Here is a 24620-nt window from a genome sequence, read left to right as displayed (position 1 = left end):
GTACATATAATTCATGTGAAATACTCACACTTTGGTGGCACATAGTAAACAAAAACAACTGAGAGAATAACAGATTCATGAGTCCCATTGCCCATTCACTGCATTCACTAAGTGGGAAAGAAGATGGAATCACCTATATTATTTAAATAGGTATTCCTCTTTTTTGGGCTAAATGCTAAGTTAAATACATATGATGTGACTGTAAATGAAATTGCAATCTGATGAAAGGGTTCATTTATTCCCATTTCTAGAATACAATGAGTATAAAAAGAAGGTACTTTGGTATTTTCTCTTCCTTTCTACTTCTTTTACTTTTCCTTAAAAGAACATAGCTATGAGTCCTTACTGGAGATAAATCATCTCATCATTATAATTATTATCAAGCTTATTCTAAACAATAGAAGTAGTAAAAAAATAAAAATAAACAGAGCAACCTATCTCAGTAAAGAAAGTCCTGAATAGCATTCTTGCTTTTATAAGAGAATTCTAAACATTGTTAAATGGGGGCAGGGGTGTGGCTCTGTGGTATAGACAGGCTTAGCATGCCTAAGGCCTGGAGTTGTTACCCAATAAGAAAACATAAAATAACATCTCTCCTCCAAAAAAAAACATTAAATGGAAATCAACTGGCACCCAGGTCTCAAGACTTACAACTTAAAATTCTTGTGGGATATCTTGCAAGGACCTTATAGGAGATTCCCAAAAACACAACTCCCAAAGAAAAGGATTCTTTAAGATTGAGGAACAACAGATTTGTTAGGCTTAATTTATCTGTTCCTTAAATTATTAAAAACAAACACTAGTTAACAAAAGCAAAAGCAGAATCAAGTTTTAGCCCCACCCTCCACCAAAACAATACTATGGTCAGCAAGTTATACAGGGACAGAAAATATTAGGTTTTTGTACTAAATTTTCTGAAAAATGCTGGCTTTCCCAAATAAATAACTGAACAAATAAAAAAGCATACATTCCTAAAACAAACAAACAGTAACAAGTTCATTCAAAATAACTGATTCGATGGAACAGAATAATAATATATATTATGCATAGTGTCCCAGGCTGGTGGAAAAACACTTGAGGTAGAAATGTTTTTTGTAGAAATTTTGAACAGAGTATGTTTCTAACAGAATATTAAAATTCTAACCACATAGATAATACTATTGACGATTCTTTTAAATGTGGACAGACACCACATCTGACTAACGATGATTCAATTTTGCTTCTACCAATTAGGTCTGTGTACAATAAAAATGAAAGCAGGCAGTGGCAAAAAACAAAACAAAAACCTCAAGACAAACAAATATCAGTATATTTTTCACAACTGGCCTAGAATTTTCAGGTAATTCTGGCATTCCTAAAGGCAGGAAGAGATTTACGGAATGAAGAATAAACAGAAATGACAAAATTAATGTTCTTTTTCAAGCCTCTGACACAGTCTTTATTATTACAGGTCACGTGTAGTAATCTATAGTCAATTGTGACATTTTTAGTTACTTGGTAAGATTCACATTAAAAAGTGACCTTGTTAAATTGAACTACTGTCAAATATTACAAAATAGAAGCCAGCCTAAAGATTATAATATTTTAGCATAATAAAAATCCTTTGCTACACTCCAAGTTTTGAATTTCTGGTCACCATATCTACATTTGTTATTTATGCCATATGGCGTAAGATGTAGCATATTTGTTGGACAGTAAAATTTTGACTATAACTTGGTATGTAATCTCAGGTCAATCTAACCTCTGATTTCCTCATCTGCCACATGGATCTAATGCTTTATCCTCACTCAGCATATAAAGTGAAAAAATGTCTATAAATGACTGCCCACAATAGCTACTAACACACAGAATCCCACGCATTACATTGTTCCATATTTCCTAATAAAACAGAAGAAATTAATAAAATTACTGTTTATTTGTATATTTTTTTCAAAACATTTACTACTGGGTAACACTAAAACTGAGAATATTTATATATACTGACATGCAAAGGATTTCACATGACATTTACATGTGATAAAAAGGGAGTGTACACTATGTATATATTATATGTATACTATATATGTGTTTTTTTATGTATGTATAATATTAGAATTGTACAAGGTGAGGTTCAGAAGATTGGACTGTTATCTTCCCAAGGATTCAGCTAATAAGGTATGTATGAAGGATTTTAATCCAAGAAGACTCCAGGGTTCATACTTACTCATGTTTCTTCTTAATCTAACTAAGCAAAAGGAAAAAAAAAAGCCACCTTAAACTCTTCTCTCTCAATCTCTTTCTACACACACACAAACAAATGAGGCATATATAAGTGAGTTATGAGTAATTTAGCTTCACTATGTGGAAGAATTAGCATTGGAGCAACTGGAAAGATAGCTGAGCTTTATGAGGGCAGCCTTGCATATTAGAATATCAGAATGATGGGTTTGAATATAATACTACAGGTATTAAGAAGCCAACGTAGCAGATGAAAGTTGAGGCAAGAATGGAAAGAGGAAGGGGGGGGGGAAGGGAGGCTTTGAAAGAGCCCTTTACTCTTCTATATTATCATTATGTGAAAATATTCACTTTATTAGGTCTCTGCTATTAAAGTATTAAAATAAAATCAAATAAACTTTTAAAAATAGGTGTTAATGACAAAGAAAAACAGAAACACTTTACTAGAATGAAATTTTGGCAAATTGTAGATAGACCAGACCCTTAAAAATCTTACTCATTTTCTATGAATAAACTCAATCAGGAATCAGGACTTGCTTTTCTTCTTTCATTCTTTCTTTCTTTTATTTTTTAAATGTTTTTATTAGTGCATTATAGTTACATATAATATCAGGGTTCATTTTGAAAAAAATGAAAATGGAATATAATTTTTTCTATTTCGGTTCCCAGTACTTCCTCTTTCCCTCTCCTCCTCAACCATTTGTTTAGTTCTTTCTAAATTAGAGCTTTATAGATATACATAAAGGTGAAATTCACTGTGGTATATTCACAGATGTACATAGTATAGTTTGGTCAATTTCATTCTGCAGTTACTCCCTTTTCCATCTTTCCTTCTTCCTCCTCAATCCCCTTCCTGCACTCTACTGATCTCCCTTCTATTTTCATGAGATTTCCCACCCTTGCCTTTCCCCTTTATTTTGTTTTAATTTCCACATGTGAGAGAAAACATTCAATCCTTGACTTTTTGGGTCTAGCTTATTTCACTTTGTATGATGTTCTCCAGTTCCATCCATTTACCAGCAAAAGGCATAATTTCATTCTTCTTTATGGCTGTTGATGGTACCTGGTCTGGTTCCATGAGTTGGTTATTGTGAGTTGCACTGCTATAAACACTGATGTGCCTGTATTACTATTGTATGCTGATTTAGGTCTTTTGGATAAATACCAAGGAATGGGATAGCTGGATCATTTGGTAATTCTATTCCTAGTTTTTTGAGGACTCTCCATACTGCTTTCCAGAGTGGTTGTACTAATTTGCAGTCCCACCAACAATGTGTGAGTGTACCTTTCCCCCACGTTCTTGCCAGCATTTATTATTTTTTGTATTCTTGATGATTGCCATTATGATGAGAGGAGGTTTTGTTTTGTTTTTGTTTTTATGTTGGGGTTGAACCCTGACCAATAAATACCCTGGATCCCAGGATTTGCTTTGTTAAAAAAAAGGGGATTTGTCTAATTATTTCAACCTACACAATATGGTAGCCACAGAAACACTACTATAATACTTGAAATGTAGTTAATGAAACTGACAAAGTGGATTGTAAATTTATTTAACCTTAACTTAAATCTAAATAGTTATATAGGCCTAGTGACCACTACATTGTACAGCATAGTTCTAGAAACTTTGGTAAACATGTTGCCTTATTAGAATTCTCTTATAAATTAAGAAACTTGAAAATTATTTATTATCAGGTATTAAACCAATAACAGTAAATAACAATAAGTAAAATAATATTTGTGGTATAAAATGTCAGAGTGTGATCTAAAAGCTTTTTCTTTTCATAAGGCCACCACAAGGAATCATTAAAGTCAGAATTCCTCTTAACCTTCTCTGAAACAGGTTTTCAGACAATTACCACATCAACATACCAGGGTTCCATTTACATCCTGACTCAGGTTCTTCATCTCCCCCACAATGAAAGCGACCAGGTAAGTACTCATTTTCACACTCTCACAAAACTCGTCCTGAACAACCCCATCTTCCATTAAGACTGATGACTTCTACAGGCAAAGAGAAAAGATGATAGTTCTGTAACTGCAGGAATAAATTACAATGACAAAGACACTGAGAAACTGAATATTCATATAAGAAATAAGAAGTGAAGATACTGACATATTTTAATCTCAGCATGAGTTTCTGGACAGAGCACAGCCCTTAGTCTCGGTTTGTTCTACCATCCTTCATCATGAGGACATACTGAGTACAGTGAAATCCATGAGGTTTTAGCCCTGAGATGGCTTTAAATACACGTAAGTGGTTGTTTCTCATCTTTAAAACTCCACCAAAACAAATCTTCTACAACCTAGGTTCTACTTTACTGCTACAAATACATCCATAGAAGCAGAAACTACATCTGGGATATCCCTTGAATGATAAAAAGGGCTTTGTACAGTGCCATGTTAAAGACAACTGTGAAGGCTTAGTGGGTTAAGATGGTAAGTCACTAGGGAAGTCTGCAGGCAACTGCAGGATTTCCCAGCCATGATAGTAGGCAAATAGACATCCACCTCTTACAGAGAAAGATTAAAGCGAGGAGTATGGCTAAAAGTGAAGCTATTAGAATGCAGTCTCAGTTAAGGACAGACCATGTTGGCTACTGCCTAGAGGGGTGAGCTCCATGTCTTGCTGGGTATGACTGTGCCTCCCCACAAGCCAAATGGGATCCAGGAGGCTTCTATCAGGCTGAGGTATCCAAGACAACCAATCACCCCTTGGGTTCTATTTAGCATAAAAACTACTCTGATTTCTGCTTGAAGAAAGAAACTCCTATTCTTGTTGACCTTGAAATTACAGGATATCAATTTTTTATTTAGCAGTAGAATTATAAGAACAATTGTGATTGAACAAAATCAAATAACACTTTTTTGAATAGCAAAATCGCTGTGTCAGAAAATATCACTCTGATCTTGTACTAGTTCACAGTATTAATGCTAGTACAACTTCATTACACAGAACACTTTGCATTTCCTATACCAACTTTCTAGGTCCAGCAGGTCTTTCTCTTTCAAGTGCTCCACAGGCTGACTTCCCAACTGATTCTAACTAATATTTGTATTCCAACTTAAGTATTTTAAGAAAGAATATTAATATTATATGATTCTAATCATTTTCAGCAATAGAGGAATTCAAGTTTTTTAGAGAAAGAGACCAAAGATTTTATATTCAAAGAACAGACAGTACCTTAGGCATATTTGATAAAGCAGTATATTGCTCATCTCTTATGATCCTGATGATAAATGTGGCCTTAAACGCTGGTTCATCAAAGCAAGGAAAAGCCGATCTTGCTGCGAGGGGTTCAAACTGAGTTGCTGCAAAGTACCTAAAACAAATGCAAATTCAATCCAAAAGTTATTGAGCACCTACTATACAAGGCATCCTGCCAAGTACTAGGGGTATTAACATAAATGTGGTACAATCCCAGTCATTAAAGGACCCGCAATCAATTAGAAAAGGCAGAGGTTTATACAATGCACCAAAGCTTATATCAGGCTGCAAATCATATCCTGGCAGTGAAAACAAAGCATTGGGACAAAGAAAAGGAAGCAAATTCTGACTAGTGGCTGAAGACACTCTAAGGAAACTGGTAAAAAAGTATGAAAGGGTCTTAAAACGTGGATATTTGAGCAGGCAGAAAAGGGAAGAGAGTACACTGAAGGAAGAGTGGGCAGTACAAGGAAAGAAAGCAATGTATGTTCATGGACTAAGGCAGCTGCTGAGTGTAGTTAGAAATGAAGCCACGAAGGTCAGCTGCAGCTGGCCACTGAGGTCTTGGATAGATGTCTGATGGAAGATAAATAAGAAGAGCTGCCATTAATTGCCACTAATCTTTTGTACATACTCTGGCTTCACAGCACTAAACCTCAAGTTCACAGATTACATTTTGATCAAGACTGAAAAAAATCTAGCTGTCCTATAGTATTCTGATTTCCTTTTCTCTCTTTAGACATGAATCAAAAATTTCCTCCCTCCTACACAGTAGCAACAATTAACACATATAACACATATAAAGGTCCTCAATTACAGGCTGGGAGGAAAGTATAAAAAGACACAGGGGAAAATGCAAATTTCCAATTAGGTAAAGGAATAAAGCAAGTCTCCACTTGGGAGATAATCCAAATAGCCATAAAACAATCAAGGCAAGTATGCCCCTGTGGTGCATTCCCAGGCCATAGAGCATATTTACAGCCACTGCATGGCAGCCTTCTTGTTTGGGGTTAGTTTTCACTGTAAGATGATAAGTATAAAAGAAACAGTGTGGAAAGTGGAGACCCAAACTCTACACTTTCCCAGGTACGTACCTTTAGGCAATCAGGAACAGGATTCCCTTCCAAACACCCAGGCTGAGACTAAAATATTATAGATCAGCCCAGATCTATTAAGAGGATGCTTCCAGAGTTCAAGAAAAAGACTTAAGGATGAAAAAACAAACAAAATACACTTCCATCTTAAATTTGTCTACTGTTCTTTTAGTATCATTTTGTCACCTAGAATCTTAAGCCTGTTATCAACAACTTCTGTTTAAGTACAAGGTTACTACTCACTGTCCCCCATTTAGATCACACAGGTAGTTTCCTTACCACACACAGTGACTATTCAAGGTATTACACACATTTTTTTTTCTAATCAACAAGGAATGTACACCTTAATTACTTTATCTACCAGTTTAAATTTTACTCTAATTATACCTCAGAGGGAGAAAAGTATAAAAACTTTTCCAGTAGAACTAAGCATAATCAAAAGTGAAAGAAAAAGAAAACCTGCTCAGAATTAAAAGTAAAAGGTATAAATAACAAAATATTAAAAGGTATAAATAATCTCCTAAACTTATAAAATAATAATATATTAAAAGATATAAATAATCTTCTAAACTTTTACCTTTACCAAGATATCACGTGAGGCCTTCATTACTCTAACAGGTAGGTTAATAAAGCTACGTTTTGTTTATAGCAGTGGTTTCATTGATTATTTTAAGGCTTTAAACTACTATTTTAATACTGCGTTTTTTAATTTTAAGAAATCATGTTCCATTTTTCTAGCATGTTCTACATCTCAGTCCAGTCCATGGCAAGAGTCAATAGTCATACCCAAAAACATCTTACTCTGCTACACAACATTCATGCTTTCCATTGTATAGTAATAGGTCCAGGGATTCTGAAGCAATGCTCTAATTGGATGAGATGGTTAGGAGCTTGCACACTAAGTCATTCTTTTATGTACATCCTGTATTTCTTAGGATGATGGAGGTTACAGAAAAGGGACTAATGCCAAGAACTCCAAACTGCCACTCCAATTATAAATTTGTATTCAATGTCAAATAACATGTATGAATTGAAATGCAGCAATGGATTTGTCATTTATTTAAAAAGTATTATATATAAATAAAAAATAAAATTATTTCTCTGAATAGAAGCACAGATGTTGCTTTGTCTCTTTCTCCATTTAAGAATCAAAAAGCTTTCTTAAGATAGATTTAAAATATTCATTTAAAATATTCATTTCTAACTATTTCTTATAACACATCAAGGTACATTAGCCAAATTGCCCACATCAGTTATTCACAAATTGGTTCACAAATAGAGAAAATACGCCAATTGCATTGAGCAGATGTGACAAAGACTTTGTGCACATAAAGACTTTGTGCACATAATATCACTATTTATGATATTAATTTAATATATTTATGATATCACTATTTAAGATATATGTAGTGTGTATTACATCTTTCTGGAAATTCCAACTATATGCCATGAATACTAAGATTAAAGTAAGAAATATAGCATCCAAATAAGGAGCTGAATATGTTTATGTTTTGTCTCACCTTTTTTTTTTTTTAATTGAAACGAACTGAGTTTCTCCTACACTTTTAAAAATTTCCATCAGATATCAAATAGTCAAACTGGAATTTTCTTTAAAAAGTAAACCAGTAAAGATAAGGATACTAAAAATTGCATATATAAGCATACCATGCTTTGTGTCCTCTTTCTCCATCTCACTAAGCCTCTCCTAAAAATTCTCCATTTTCCTCCTTTTTCTGCTTCCCATAGAGACTTCAAAGTGTGATAGAAAATCAGAATCACAGAATAAGTAAAATCGGTAAAAGTTGAAGACAACTTAAGGTTTTATGACAGAGACTACAACTGATCTATGCTTTATCCAGTTCCTTCCATCAGCAAACTTCTACCCTGCACCCCGCAATAATATATGCTCAAACTTTTGCCTAAGAATAATAGTATGTTTTCCCAAATCACCATTCTGTTGTGCACATAACTTCCCAAATTAAAAAAAAAAAAATGCAGCTAATATGTCTGGTGTGGAAAAGGGATCCATATTGCAGAAGTTATAATACAGCAAAGAAACAGAAACATTTAAGAGGGTTACATACTTTTTCTCATTGCTTTCATCTGTATAGGTGACACCATAAAACCCATAGTAAGAACTAGATATATTTGCTGAATAGTTTATCTTCACGGTATAATTGTGCCCTGCTAAAAGGGCTTCAGGGGCAACAATGGCAATTTGTTCATGATATGGATATTCCAGGATTTCAACTTCTTTTTCTTGACCTGAAACTGCTGACAGAAAAGTCACTCTTGATATATTATGACCTGTGCTATGAAGAATGATATTCCATGTGGTCTGAAGAGCCAGAAGTGAAATTGTCACAGAACCCCTGAAAGTCATTGAAGTTAGGTTTGGGTGCAGGTGAAGTTCATAGCGTTGTGGCATAATGGCAGTGGGAAGCCTAATTTGTGCCCATGGAAATAACTTTCCATTTGTTGCAACTGGCTTAATTAGTTCCATTGACTGGTTTTTTTTATGGCAGCCTTCTTTGGTAAAGGTACACCTAGGCAGTAGGTAAATCACCATGATTACAGAAACAGCAACCACAATGACAAAAACACAGACCACCAAGGTCCTTGCAGAGGGTACTGAACAGGCCCCATCTGGATTCTGCCTATAGCCAGCTGCACTGTTCCGAAGTCCTGAGCTTCTGTTCATGAAGGACATGCCCAGCAGCTTTGCAGATGACTCATAATCCTCTTCGTCCTCGTCCATCTCATGTTCACCAAGACCTCGCACCAGCAGTCGGGAACCCCGGGGCTCATATTCCACCTCATCAGGCTCTAGAGGATGTAAACAAGGCTCTTTGGCTAAGTCCACTACATCTGGCTCTTCCTCAAACATGCTGTTTTCAATCATATTCCTGGGGAGCTGAAGTCGATCTAAAAATCCAAACATAAGGAGTTAGGGAAAAAAGTTTATAGTATGATGTTTTCTAGCATAACAGATTTAATGTACAATTTTTTTAAATTACTGACTTATTTCCATATCAGAGCTACTGAATTTGATGCTTGTGACATTCTTGAGTTATTCATTAAAAAGCCAAGCATAAATAAAACATACCACAGTATAAGACAAATAAATAAACAGGCTAATATCAAAAAAGACAGTTGAAATTACAGATTAATTTTCTTAATATATTCCTATCCAACAACCTGGGCCCTGGCTCCAGGCTTTAGCAGGCTGCTTTGGCCTGCCTGGCTGTGTCTATCCCCACAGGGCCAGGAGTCAATAGGATCAAAGGGATGTACCCACAGTCCATGTCTTTATTCTGGGGTTTAGGCACCTGGACCCTAGAATTCCTGCCCCAAAAACCTTGAGCCTTCCTTCAGGGCCTTTGTCTCTTCCCTGAGTCTCATTCTTCCTGGGGAGTAATGCAAACTGGTCACCCTGTTTCTAGGCTCCAGTGGTGGCTAAGCAACAGAGTGGACTATTTTCCCCACCCCTCAGGAGAGGGCTATTCTTGTCCCATAGCAAACTAGAAATAGCAAATTATATGGAAAATTTCCATAAGCAAGAAGTAATAAAATTATATGACAAAAATCTCTAAATATCAGATAAAACTACAATTCAACCTGTTTTCCACACTTCTATAGCATTCAAAAATACAAAATACTCCCATCTACAATAGCTATACTATACACCACAAGTGTTAGTGAATCTTGGGGTAGGGAAGTAGTGGAGGCTTTCACAAACTACAAGGAACCACTCCTCCAATTTGCCAAGAATCACTGAGAAAAAGTAATACCCTTCAAAAAGTAGAAAAGTAAATAACCATCATATATCAATAATTCTTAGGATTAGGCCATTCACATTCACTGTACTTTATTTAAAAATCATAAAATTTCAGCTTTTAAGAAGTTATCAAATTGAATTATTCTTAATCTTTCTCTACAAGTACTGTTACCTATTATTTCTAGGACTCACGACAATTATATGAAGTGGCAAGCATTCTTCTTCAGACTTGAGAAAACCGAGAACAGAAATGGGTTGATTTCTTTTCATAACTATATGATGATTTAGTGGTAATACTGATATTAGAGCCCAGGTTTAAAAATTATGATTTCAAATTTTATTTGATTATACTGCATACGCCTACTTAATAAAAGATGAAAACTTATACCTCAATTATTGACCCTGTTAACTGGCAATAAAGTTGCTAAGCCTATTATTTCACCATTACCAGAGCAAAGCTTACATTAAACTATTCAATATTTAACTTAATAGAAATGTACAGGTACCAGTGAGGTTGCCTTTTCTTACCTCTTCTCCATCCTGAACTTTGTAAAGGGTATATACTACCTTAAAAGTTTTCTCTGAATAAAACTTAATCATTTTAAAGTTGTAAATTTGTGCCATTTTCTGTGAGTGATTTGAAACTGGAAGGGGGTTATAATACCCTGCTTCTGAGAATAATCTTCTAAGCTTCCAACAATGCTCAACTTCTTGTAACAGAGTTTATTTTGTTTGACAGTTTAGTTGTATTTTGAGGTCGACTACTTCATTGATAGACCAAATATTTAAAAAAAATTTTTTTTAATTTTAACGAACTCTTAAATGTTTAGAAATGTTCTGTGGTAGTTTTTTAGAACCTGGCATAGCACTATAATTTAGACCTAGAATAAAAGTCTAGAAGCCCTTTAACTTTGTGCCTCACATGTGAAGATTATGCTCCCTTAGGCATCTGTCTATGTGCTTTCTTCTGTGCCATACCTAACTAGACAACAATGGGGGCTGATCAATCTGTTTTTATTTAATAAATTTCTAACAAACTGTAGGTAGAGTCTCAGCTTAATATTTGAAGCATTCCCTTTTCTAAATTCTGTCCCCTTAAAACCTTGCTTTCATTTGATTCTTCAGCCATGTCCTGTTCAAAGCCAAAGGATAGTCTACAATTTGACTATTTACCCTCTCCCGTCTGCACTTCACTAACAAGTTTTCTGAGAATTGCTTAGTCAGTGCCTGACAAAATCCAGATAACTTACTCCTTATTTAATGCCCCATTATATTAATATTTAAGGAGAATTTTAGAAACGAAGCACATTCAACCATCTATTATATTCTACTGCATATTAGAAGCACTTTCTGGTATGTACAATCATATCAAATTAAATATATCAAACCAGTGAAAATTTCTTTTATTACAGTAGCCCATGAAGACTGTACTTCAAGCCTATTTAAAAAGAAAATGTTAATTTGATTCTTAAATCAGTACATTTAATTTCAGCATAAACTATAATTTAATGTTTGATTGTTTCTTGTTCTAATGGGATGTATACCTTTTGAAAGATAGTGCATTAAAGAAATAGGCATTTATCTAAAACCTTTCAAATTTACATATGCAAGCTATCTATAAGTCAAGAGCTTCTAGATTAGAGTTTATGGTTTTAAATAACACAGACCCATGTAGCTATGACCTAAGAAAAGTGAAGCATTTCCTTATATCAGATACTGTGAACTATCTTGATGTTGTTTGTAGACCAGTGCCAATATGCAAACTTCATTTTCCACCTGACAGGATACATTTGGAAGTTTAGTATTCAAGAACAATTATTGCAATTTGTCAGTGTAATTTTATGTCTGAACTTAATAATTTTTAAAATAGAACTTTTTTGCATGTCTTTTTTCATTTCATTTTTCTAATGATATATTTTTATAATAGAGTAAAAGTAAAGCAAAACAAAATAAGAAACCCTGATTCTTCAACTCAAATAATTTGAGAAGCAGTGAGCCAGACTGTCACTGTAGTGACCATTCAGGTCAAGATAAAGTTCTCAATCATGATAGTAATAGTGGGAGTGGAGAGAAGGGAACAAGTCATCGTAAAGAGGTAGAACCACAGGAATTAATACTCCCTTGGGCTGGATGGGCCAGTAGGGTGGAGGGACAGAGGGAAGCTGATCTCAATTCCTATACATGATCCAGCTTGCTTGCATAGCTAGAAGAAGGAAAGTCAATCACTGAGATTGAAAATATAGGTTTTCATATTCTTCTCTCTCTCTCTCTCTCCCCCTCTTCTCCCCCCCTCCACTCAGGAAAGGAAGGAATAAAAATGGGAATTTGGGGATGGATTTCAGCTTAGGACATGATATATTTGATATACCTGTCAGACAGCTGGGTAGAAATGTTTGATTTACAGCATAATGTAAAATTCAAGACCTGATTTTACATTGAGGTAAAAGAGCCAGGATTTGGCAGCTTGATTTTAAACCGGTTAAGCTCCATTTCCTCACCTATAAATGTAAATAAACAACATCATTGTTTCGTAGGATTATATGTGTGTTTGGGGCTCAAAAGAGGGATGAGGGTAAAAAAATAAATTTCCAAATCACCTGGGTATATATAATTCAAAACCATGCAGATAGATGAGACTACTGAAAGGGGAGAACAGTCAGGAAGCATCAGCTTTTAAGGGGTGGGACAGAGGAATAAAGCAAAAATAAAGAATAAAAAAGAATGGACCAGAGGAAAATTATGAGGGTAGCACCCCAGAAACCAAAGGAAGGATTTCATGAAGGAAGTGCTCAGTATTAAGTATCTTAAAAAGGTCAAATAAAATGAGGCTAGAGAGGCCCCTACATTTGTCAACCAGCAAACCAGTGATTTCTGTGAGGCACTTTTAGGGGAACAGTAGAAAGAAGGAAGTGGGAAGCAGTAGAAGCCTGATTCTAGTTTCCCAAAGAAAGAATGGAAAGTGAACAAGGGAATGGAAGGGTTGTAGACTGTTCTTGAAAAAACATAGGGTCAAGCTAAAGAAAGTATGGTATAGAGAAATGTTAAAGCCTTTTTTAAAAATATATCTAAGATGGGAACAACTTATGCATACATTTTGGTGAAAAAGAAAAAGCAAAGAAAGATAAAAAGTAGAGGTGGAGGGGCAAAAGGGGAAGTACTGGAGTAACATCCCAGAGGGAAAAAGAGAGATCACAAGAATTCCAACACAGGGATTAACCTTGACTGCAAGCTAGGCACTCTCCCTCTGAACCTGGAGAACAGGAGTTGAAGGCAGAGAAGAGGCATGTCTAGGTGTGGCTCCCCAGAGAGCCTTTGTGTTCTCTGTGAGAGGAGAAGCAAGGTCTTGTGCCCGAGCTTCTTTCTGCCAACTGTGGGGAAGGCAAAAATGATTTGAGGAGAATAATAAATCACAGGTACCATGGAAGAGGTCAGGGAGTATGAATTAGGGAAAAATATGCCTGAGATGTCCTTTTAAAAGCCATGTGGAATTTGACCACCAGTCTTTATAAGCATCTTTTAGTAATGCATACCAGTCCAGGTCCAAAAAGAGAAAGAAAGTGATATATAGATCACATAAAAATAAAGAAAAAATATGTAAAACCTAGAGGAAGCAAACTTTTACTCGACAGTTACACATGTAGTGAAAAATCAAGGGCATTTGTATAGTGGGTGCAGGCAAGAACCAAGTGGTTAACTGAGAGGTGCAATTAAGAAAACAGGACAAAAAAATGAAGTCACGGCAAATAACACAGAAAGCAAATTGAAAGAAAAGCAAAAAATTTCCCACAGACTGTAATCCCTCTCAACTGTCAGAGAATATGAAATGTGCTTTCAAATTAACAAGTCAAAACAACTTCAAAAGAACAGGCCCGATCTAAATAAGTATTTCTGGGCAGATACAAGGCTTGCTATATTCAAATGAGGTCCTAACAATAAAGCATTACTTTTTCTCGGAGGTCCCTATGACATATTTATAGAAAACTAAAAGCTTCAAGGGTGAGAAAGCACTGAAATCTTCCAGATCACTTCCAAATGTAAACTTCATTAAATTTCCTAAGAGATGGCTACTTATCAAAAAAAGTAACTATTTCCCTAGTAAGGATCCTTAAAAAGGAATTTTATGTTAAAGAAGTTCAGGCTTGATAGTAAAAAAAAAAAAAAAAAAACTAGAATTTAGAACAAATGATTTTTTTTCATGCATATGTCTAATCAGACAAAACATTACCCAGTCACCTTAACCTGCACTCAAAGAAAACCTCTTCTCATTGGTCGTTGTGCTCATGTTAAGTTCTAACATCAGAATCTAATGAGCAATCGTGGACAGAGAACAAGGTGTATATAAGCAGTCCTTTTCTCTAACACACTGTTTCCTTACACCTCAATGTATAAGTAGTGCCATAAAATAAAAACAGAGACTCCTGCATGCATTACTATTTTACCCCTAGCAGACAGTACTTTGTCACAAACCACTTTTAATTCTTCAGGTGAGGTGCACAAGATCATAACGCTGTATGCATGATCCAAGTCTTATTTCTGGTTAACACACTCTCAACCCAACTTGTCTCTTTTGTGAAGGGAAAACTGAATAGGTGACTAGTGGTGGGAAGCAGAAAGATTACAGAGAAATGATGCATTCCATGAGCACCATAAATTCATTTTACTTTATTTCACTCTAATCATAAGAAATCAAGATTTACTTTGACCAGCTGGGTGTGAGTACACACCTATAGTCCTACCTGAGATGGAAGGATCACTTGAGCCTAGGAGTTCAAGACCAGCTTGAGCAACACAGTGAGACTCCTTCTCTAAGTAAGTAAGTAAATAAATAAATAAAATTCACTTTTCCCTTTTAAACTACCACTAAAGTTTACTTCAACCCCTTAAAACTTCTGTGGGAGACTTTTACTTCCAATACGGCAGAGAAATTTTTACCAGACTATTCTTCCTGTCATAAATAACTATTAAACTGGACAAATGATGCAACTTTTTCACATATTGGATAAAAGGCAAAACAAAATGTGACTTCAGAGAGAGGGAAAAGGTGAGCCCACAATCACTCTGGTTCTCTATCTTCAAACAATCAGTCACTATGTAGCATGGCAAGCTAAAGTTCAAGTAGAGCACAGACCAGGGCACTGGGGAGAAGAGAGTTGTACAGAGAGCCCAGAGAGGTCTATAGGGTTTCCTCAGAGTCCTCAGCCAAATGCAGGAGGAAAACAAATAAGTGGCTCTAATAAGGTTAAGATGGAAAAGATATACTAGAGGTCAGCAGTGTAGGGAAACATTAGCAGTTCAACCTAACCAGAGGAATCAGAACTCATTAGCACCCTGGGCTTCACCTTGAAATAGGTAAGAGTTTAGGAGCAAAAGTCACACCCTAGCATGAAGTCTGCTGTACACCCATACTAACAAAGCCTAAAAACCAAGATCTAATGAAATCCACATTGGAAGAAGAATCTGAGGATGACTTTGTTAAGTGAGAGGGGCCTGAGAATCACCTTGGGCTTTCTACAGATCTGCCCTAATAAACTTTATAAAACTAAACCTACAGAAAGTGATCAGCCAGTAACAAAGTTTCTGACAAAAATAAAAACTAACATTCTACAGAGAATTATTTAACACAGCATCTCTACAAGGTGTCATCAGTACTGTCCAATAAGTAATTAAAAATTACTAGACATTCAAAGAAATAAGAAAATGTTGGGGCTGGGGTTGTGGTTCAGTGGTAGAGAGCTTGCCTAGAACATGTGAGACACTGGGTTCGATTCTCAGCACCACATAAAAAAATAAATAAATAAAGGTATTGTGTCCATCTACAACTAAAAGAAAATTTAAAAAAAGAAAAAGAAAATGTGACCCATAAGAAAAAAAATCTCATTAGGATGAGTCCAGATATTGCATTTAGCAACACCATTAGCACACTCTTATAAATGTGGCCCAAAGAATAAAGGACAAAACATTTTTAAAGGAGAATATGTGAATAGATAGGAATCTCAGGAGAAAAGTTGAGACTATAAAATGAACCAAGAGGGGACTAGGGATGTAGTTCAGTAGGAGAATGCTTGCCTAGCATGCATGAAGCCCTGGGTTCAATCCACAGTAATTAAAAAAAAAAAAAAAGAAAAGAAAAGAAAAAGTGGAGGATGAAATTGTAGGATTGAAAAGTTGAATAACTCAAATGAAACAAACAAACAACTGAATGGACCTGATTACAGACCAGAAATAGCAGGGGAAAAAAAAGTCCATGAATTTGACAGAGCATTAGAAATACCAATTTGACAAACAAAGATACAAATGGTTAGAGAAAGAAAAACATGGTATCACATTGTTGTGGAATAATAACAGATAATCTAACATATATGTAATGGGAGCCCCAGTAGTTTGAGGATGAGGTTGAAAAAATATCTGAAAAATAGCTAAAAATTTCTAAGTGGAACCTATTTTATCCCATCATCCCAGATGTAGAATACCTATAAAAACTTAAATTGAACAACAAAGAAAACACTTCTTGTAGTAACTCTGAAATCATAGCTAAATGTTTTTTATGGTCTTAGAATTCTAAACTTGGGACTTAAGGGTTAACAAAGAACACCATTTACCAGATCCAAAATGTTCAAAAAACTCCAAAGACAAAAAATACAAACAAATACATATTGAGGCATGTCATGATCAAACTGCTTAAAATCAAAGATAAAGAGAAAATCTTTAAAGGAGGCTAAGAACAACACACTACATACAAGAGCAAAACAATAATGGGAGTCAAAAGATACAGATGACATTTATAAGGGGATGGAAGAAAATTACTGTCAACTCAGCATTCCAAATCATTGAAAATATCCTTCATAAACAGGATGAATTTAGATATCTTCAGATAAATTAGAGACTTCAGATAAAGTAGATGACTTCATCTGAAGTCATCATACACTGCAAGGAATTATAAAGGTTCCTCAGGATGAACACAGATGATACCAGAAAGAAACAGACTTCAGAAAGGAAAGAAGAATACCAGAAATGATATGTAAGTGTTAAAAAGTAAATGCATGTTTGTTTCATCTTAAAAGACTTAAAAGACTATTTTTCAAAACTATATGCATAAACCAAAAACAACATTGTAAATAATTTATAAAATATGGAAATAAAAGATACAAAAACAGGAGCAAAAAAAGGGAAGAAACTGAGTAAGAGAAATGATATTAAATCATATTTATGAATTGAGAAGGGGAAACTAGATGTGTTAAGTAAAAGTGGGAGGTTCAGAGCAGGAAGTAAGAAGGGTCAGGCATAAAATGTGAAGTGGTACAACAGACTACACACAGACTTCAGTAAGTTAAGGATGTGCATTACTAGCCCTGGAGCAAACACTGAAAAGGCAATTTAAAATATATGTATATGTAGTTAAGATTCCAATAGAGAAAATAAACTGAAATACTAAAAATACCCAGTTAACCCAAAAGGAAGCAGGATAGAAAAAACAAACAAAAACAAAAGGAACAAATGAAAACAGTGACAAAGTGGTAGACTTAAACTCAACTATATCAATAATTTCATTAATTATAAATAGATCCAACTGAATGGCAGACATTGTCATACTGGAATAAAAAGCAAGAACCAACTGTATACTATCTGGAAGAGATGCAATTTTGTTGTTGTTATTGCAGTATTGGGGACTGAACCCAGGGCTTAACTCATGCTAGTAAGTTAAGCTACATTCCCAGCCCAAGAGATGCATTTTAAGTTTAAAGACACAAAAAGTGTCTTTAAAAAGTATACTGAAGTTGTGCAATGATAAAAGGAGAAATCCAACAAGATATCAATCTTAAATATGTACATACCTAATGCCAATTTCAAAATTCATAAAAAGGGAAATAAAATTCAAAAGAAAAAAAACATTCAGAACCACGGTTAGAGAATGTATAAACTTTCTCTTCATAATTGATAGGACAAGTAGACAACAAATACATGAGGTCATAGAAGATATAGACAATACTATCAACCAATCTGATCTAATTGATATGTATAGAAACTTAAAGCAACCAACTGCAAAATACATATATGGAACACTCACCAAGATGGAAAAAAAACAAGATCTCAATAAACTTCAAAACACTAAAGCATTATGATGATGATGATGAATGTTGCTGCAATTGTTTTTATCAGTGGCAATGATAGGGTATGCTATCATGTGCTCTACCCTATATGAGCTATATCCATAGCACCCAAAATGGTCTTTTGGAGACTTTGTTCTCCAACCATATCAGAAACGATTAAAAAAATCAATTAGTAAATTAGACAAACAATCTCTAGATATTTGGAAAACTAAAACAAACAAAACAAAAAAACTTCTAAATAATCCATGAGACAAAGAAACCACAAGAAATTTAGAAAATATTTGAAATGAATAATAAAAACATCAGATTTTGAGAGAAATTGTTACTTAAAATGCTTATACTATTTAAAAGTTTAAAATCAATTATATAAGTTTCCACCTAAGAAGTTACAAAATAACAACCCAAGTAAGGAAAGGTAATAAAGAACAGAGCAAAAACCAATGAAGTAGAAAAGAGATAACAGTAAATTAAAGCAAAAAAAAAAAAAAAAAACCAAAAAACCATCAAGAATACAAAATAAATGCTGAAGAGGATGTAGGATAAAAAACCACTTTATACCATTGGTAGACTGTAACTAGTACAACCACTATGGAAATCTGTATGCAGTTTCCTGAAAAGACTAGAAAGAGATTCACTATCTGACCCAGCTATATCACTCCTCAGTATTTACCCTAAAGAATTAAAGTCATCATACCATAGTGATACATGCAAACTCCTATTTATAGCAGCACTAGTCACAATAGACAAACTACGGAACCAGTCTAGGTGTCCTTCAATGGATTAAAGGATAAAGCAAACATGGTGTGTGTGTGTGTGTGTGTGTGTTGAGTTTTATTCAGCCACCAAGAAGAGTGAAATTATATCATTTACAGGAAATGGTAAGTGAAATTAAGTCAACTCAGAAAGTTGAGGATCACATGTTTCCTCTCACGTGGAAGTTAAAGAAGAAAATGGAAAAGAAAGGTAGGGGGAATCTCATAAAAATCAAAGGAAGATCAGTAGAGCAAAGGGATCTGGGGGAGGGAGGAGGGAAGGGAAAGGGAAAACACTGGGGAATGATATTGGTCAAATTTTATAGTTATATTATGTGCATGTATGCCTATGTAACAAGGAAGTCCACTATTATGTATAATTGTAATGCAGCAATAAGAATATGAAAAAAAAAGACACAAAAGTTAGCGATGTTAAAAAAATAAAAATAAGAAAAACTAAAAAAATGCTGCTTGAGGGCAGGAAGGTAGGGATTTTGCCTCTAAATCTTTTTTTTTTTTTTTAACTTTTTAATTTTGAGACAGGGTCTCACTAAATTGTCTAGGGTCTCACTAAATCGCTGAGGCTAGCCTTGAACTTGAGATCCTATTGCCTCAGCCTCCCATGGTCTTGGGATTAAAGGTGTGTGCCACCAAGGCCAAACTGCCTCTAAATCATATTGTCTTAGAAACTGGCCTAAAAATCTACATATATCATTCAGTCCTGGTGGATCTCCAAGACCAATTTTCCATTTCTTTTCAAAAGCACAGTTAATTAAAGGGACCAATCAGAACTGGGTCATGAGATAGAGACAGAGATCTACTTTAACAGGCCCATCTTAATCTGTCCCTCTCTCAAGAATATCTAGCAAAAAATAAAAATTAGCTAGTGATAATGCTAGTTATACCCCATTTAAGAAAATATATATGTTCTGATTCCCAACCCCAGTAAAAACCTCTCATTCATTTCTGTATGTTTGAGTTCTTTCTATAGGGTTTTTTTTTTTCCTTCTTAAAAAGGAAACCCTCTTTTAAATGTTCATTTAAAATTTTAACTGTGTGCTTCTGAACAGGAAAAGGGGAGGCAATTTTTAAGCATCTTATTTTAAATTCTTACTTAATTTAGGGATCAACAACTCTGAGATTCACTTTGCAGAAATACCACCAATTCTAGAGTAGTTTAGGTTAGCTACATGAAATGAAATCTCCATCGCTGGCACCTTTGGCCTGAATCTCAGAGATGCTGTGGTCAATCCTATCCATAAACTAAATCAGTCCTTAGCACTTGGCCACTCTTCCACAGACCTGTAAAGCACATACAACCATGTACAATGCCTGTCCTGCTTCTGGCCTATAAGACCATCATCATGGTTTCTCACGGGCATGAATAGTTCCTGCTGTCACTTTATTTCTGTACCTTTTTCTACCCTTTTGACTGCCCTCATCCCTTAGGCCTCCTTTTTCTCCTCTGTATCGATTACCTAGTCCAGTGTAATTTTTTTAAATCCCTAGTTTCTTTCATCTTTTAAAAATCACTCCATTATTGGAACAATTTGTCTTACTCTAACCAATTCTCCTCCTGTCTCTAAAATAGTACACCAAAAAATTAAGATGCATAATTCTTCTCTTAAAAAAAAAGTTAGGAGGACCACAATAAAGAAATGCTTAAATACACACCTCCCCTCCAATAAAAAAGCAAAACAAAACAGTAAGACTTCCACAGGTATTACTATAATCTACCTTTTCCCCTCATGATAACTAACTCCTTGGACTATCAAGGAAAAGTCACTTGATTTATAGTAAACTTCACATTATCTAGCATAATTCTGCCAATTTGGAAGATTATCAACTACAGGTTCTTTGCTAGCCACTGCACAAAGAGTTTTGTTTATAAGTAGACTATGTAGTGTTAATTTCGCTGGCCACCCTGCCAATGTTCCAAAGAGGTTAAAGGGAGAGATCAAAACAGACATTCCGGAATTATGAGTCATCTCAATCTCTCCACACTATACACCATGAGTAGTCTCTCAAATCTGAAAAAATGGAAATCATACACAATTTGCCTAAAAACCTTTCAGATTCAGGATGAAAACTGAGTTCAATACTTGTACTATATTGACTTTTCTAAAATAATCAGTTCCTTTCAACCCTGGTAACTTTTTGCTTATTAAAGTATTATAGTTTGAACAAAAGTTTAGAAAAATCTCAAGGCCTGGCTTACTCTGTAGAGAAGGGGATTTCTGCAAAAATAAACTGCAATTACAAATTTTTCTTCACCCATGGGTAATTCCTCCAGGGAAAGGCTTTTATCTCACTTATCTTGGTCTTCATAGTGCCCAGCAGGGAAGAAGCCTAAAATAAATATTAAAATAAAAATAGCAGTAATCCGCACAACAAAAATGAAATATTAACTAATGAAAATTACCACCACGTCTGTTCAAAGGCTGAACCCAAGTTTACTGAAGCTTGAAGTAAGACAAAATTCGTAGGTGAGTTGAGGTTTTAGTAAGGTCTTTTCAACACCTGCTGTGGGGCTTGATCTTAAATCTGTAGGGCCCAGGTTTACTTCAACGATGGGCACAGAGTTACTGCATTTTACTGGATGCTGATTCTTGAGACCACGCATTACATTTCCTCTTCTTTACTCAAAGCTGGCATCTAATTTAAATCAATTATGGCTCATGAAACATTAAATATAGTACAGAAAAACAGGGATTGTAGTTGAGGCTCTACTCCCTGTGTATTCTGGAACCTCAGTTTCCCAATAGTAAAATGGGCATAACTACCCTGTGGATTTACCATAGGGGTCAAACAAGGTGAGTCACAACACTTTGCAAACTAAGAAGTACCACTTAATAGTTTATAGCTATTATACTAAATAGGATAGAAGCTTCAAATGCATAAGCAAATAAACACATCTTTTACTTTTCAGCCAAGCATATTGATATTTCTTTCCAGGATCCATCAGCATAATTTTCCCCCTTCATACCTTTACTATAAAAGATGATGTTTAAATGTCATTTGCAGCACATATTAATAGATAATTTCATTAAAAATGAAAGAGCCACATAAAAAACAAAGGATCAATTCTGGCCTTTTGATGTTTTTTAAGGTCTGCCACAGAGTATTCATGCGGGATCCTGGCCACTGTGCAACTTTAGATATCATCTGTTTGAGAATTTAATACAGATTTTTACATTTTAAGTTGTCTGACTTCCAAGACATTTCTCAAATGGCTGCTTTGATATAAAGATGCTAGAATAACTCCCAAGACATCCCTAGGGATTAAGTGTATCTGAAGTCATGCTCATTTGCCTCAACTGCATGTATACAATACAACTCATATATCTCAGGACAGCTGTAATTTGTAAGAAGGCATTTAAATTTACATAACATTCAACTTTTCTGGGTGAAATAATCTAAAAGGTAACATTACATAGATATCAAATACACTTTACCAAATTAAAATACTGAGTAGTAAACTTTCCAACATATTCTAATTCTCTGCTGTACTATTATTTGCAGAGTCTAATCACAGCTATTTTCTGGGCAGTTCTGTTGTTCTGTGAGTACAAATCAACATTTCAGTGCTCAAGGGAAGCAAAGAAGTTGAACTACTTGCTTGTGTAGTTTTTGTAGCTTAGAAGCACGTTGCTTTAATCATCGATGAAGATCACTTAAGACAAAAAGGAGAAATTCTACTAAAGAATGCCAATTACTACAGAGAGTATCAAAAACAAGAACTTAAAGCACATGAAGAATCCTGCTGTGAAATGCTTCAAAGATATAAAATTTAATGTGAAAGATCAAGGAGAGGAGCAAATAAATGCCTATAGTGCAACTCAAGTTTTAACTGGAAAACGGGAAAAAAAAAATGAAGAAGTAATTTCTTTCAGAAAAGAAAAGAAATTGTCTATCGCAACAAACAAAGCAGAAGTTCTTCTAAGCTATGCCCACTAAACTAAACTCCAAATTAACCAACATTTTTACTTCCTCTGTAAAACATTTTCTGATGCCAAGGGGTCACTAAATACCTACAATTACAAGGTTACTGTCTAGAATTCAAGCACCTTTGGCTCCACCAAAGTAGTTACATTCTTATCAAGAATTACCAAGATTTAGTTGTTCTCAAACAAGTTCATGGTAGTCAAAATTATAATGGTACTTATAGTAAATATTGTATTACATGAAAATTGTTTCTATGAAAACTGAATTAAACCTCAGACCCAACAAAGCTGAGATCCCAAAATAACACTGCTAGCAAATTAGACACAAACAAGAGAAACCTAAGAGATGGGAAAGGAAGAGGGAGAAGGTGGAATTCTGCAATTTTTGCACCCATTCTTGTAGTTTTCAATCCACAACAAAACCAAAACAAAAACCTGGAAATTGCAGATGTATCATTATTAGAACATATCCATATACAAGATGAAAGATGAACTTTAATCAGTGAACCCATATATAACATAAAAACTGTGGTCAATCAGATAATATCAGCAACTAAATTTGCACATTTCAAATTACAAGTGAAATGCTAAAGGGATGTATTTTCTTATGTTTTCCACTTTAACTACCTTTTAGAAATTTCTCTTTAACAAGATTTTGAATATAAAGAACCTAGCTCTTAACAGTTGTACTCACTAATGATTTTAAACCAGAGAATTCTTAAAATCATGCCTCATGAATACACATCAAAGTTTAAAATATATTCCTTGACCTTGACCAAGGAAGTTAACAAGAAGAATTCAATCTAAGAGGAACTGCACAGAGCTATACAAAGAATATTTACAGCAGTGTTCTTTAACTTTTCTGCAAGATTTTTTAATATATGTTTAGTTGTAGATGGACACAATATCTTTGTTTATTTTTATGTGGTGCTGAGAATCGAACCCAGTGCCTTGCACATGCGAAGCAAGTGCGCTACCATTGAGCCACAGCCCCAGCTCTATAGTAGTATTTTTATATAGCAAAAAATTGGAAATAACCTATGTTAGTCCTTTTTTGTTTGTTTTTTGTTACTATGAATACCTGAGGCTAGGTACTATAAAGAAAAGAGATTTATTTAGCTCACAGTTTTGGAGCTTTCCAAAAGTCCAAAGAGCATATCACCAGCTCTGGTGAGGGCTCCCTTGACTGTATGGGCCCCTCGTGGCAGATGGCACCACAATGGCAGAAGCATATGTGGGAAGAAGAGATCACATTGTCAGACAGGAAGCCAGAGATGGGAGATCAGGCTCACTTTTTTTTTTTATAAAACTCTCTTTTGAGAACTAACTCAGAGTCCCACAAGAACTACATTAACTACATTCCATGGGAAGGCTCCAACAACATAAGGACCTCCCACCAGGCCCTACCTCTTAACATTCCACAGCCTCCCACAGTACTGCACTGGGGGCTATGCTTCCAACACATTAACCTTTGGGATACAAACCATATCCAAACCACAGCACAACTTAAATTTTTAGCAAT

General features: G+C 34.9%; 1 protein-coding gene across 3 annotated transcripts in view; it reads right to left on the bottom strand.

Moving 5' to 3' along the window:
- The window catches only part of Lnpep (leucyl and cystinyl aminopeptidase), a 91179-nt gene that overhangs the window by 40877 nt on the left and 25682 nt on the right, over positions 1-24620 (bottom strand). For all 3 annotated transcript variants that reach the window (XM_047554970.1, XM_047554969.1, XM_047554971.1), the window contains exons 2-4: positions 8601-9441; positions 5399-5537; positions 4087-4218 (exon numbers count right to left, since the gene is read on the bottom strand). In XM_047554970.1, coding sequence (XP_047410926.1) covers positions 4087-4218; positions 5399-5537; positions 8601-9418 — 1089 coding nt within the window. In that variant the 5' untranslated portion in view covers positions 9419-9441. The remainder of the gene's footprint in view (positions 1-4086; positions 4219-5398; positions 5538-8600; positions 9442-24620) is intronic.

Source organism: Sciurus carolinensis, chromosome 6, assembly GCF_902686445.1.
Source record: "Sciurus carolinensis chromosome 6, mSciCar1.2, whole genome shotgun sequence".
In the NCBI taxonomy this organism is placed as follows: domain Eukaryota; kingdom Metazoa; phylum Chordata; class Mammalia; order Rodentia; family Sciuridae; genus Sciurus; species Sciurus carolinensis.
This window is presented reverse-complemented; position numbering and strand designations above follow the sequence as displayed.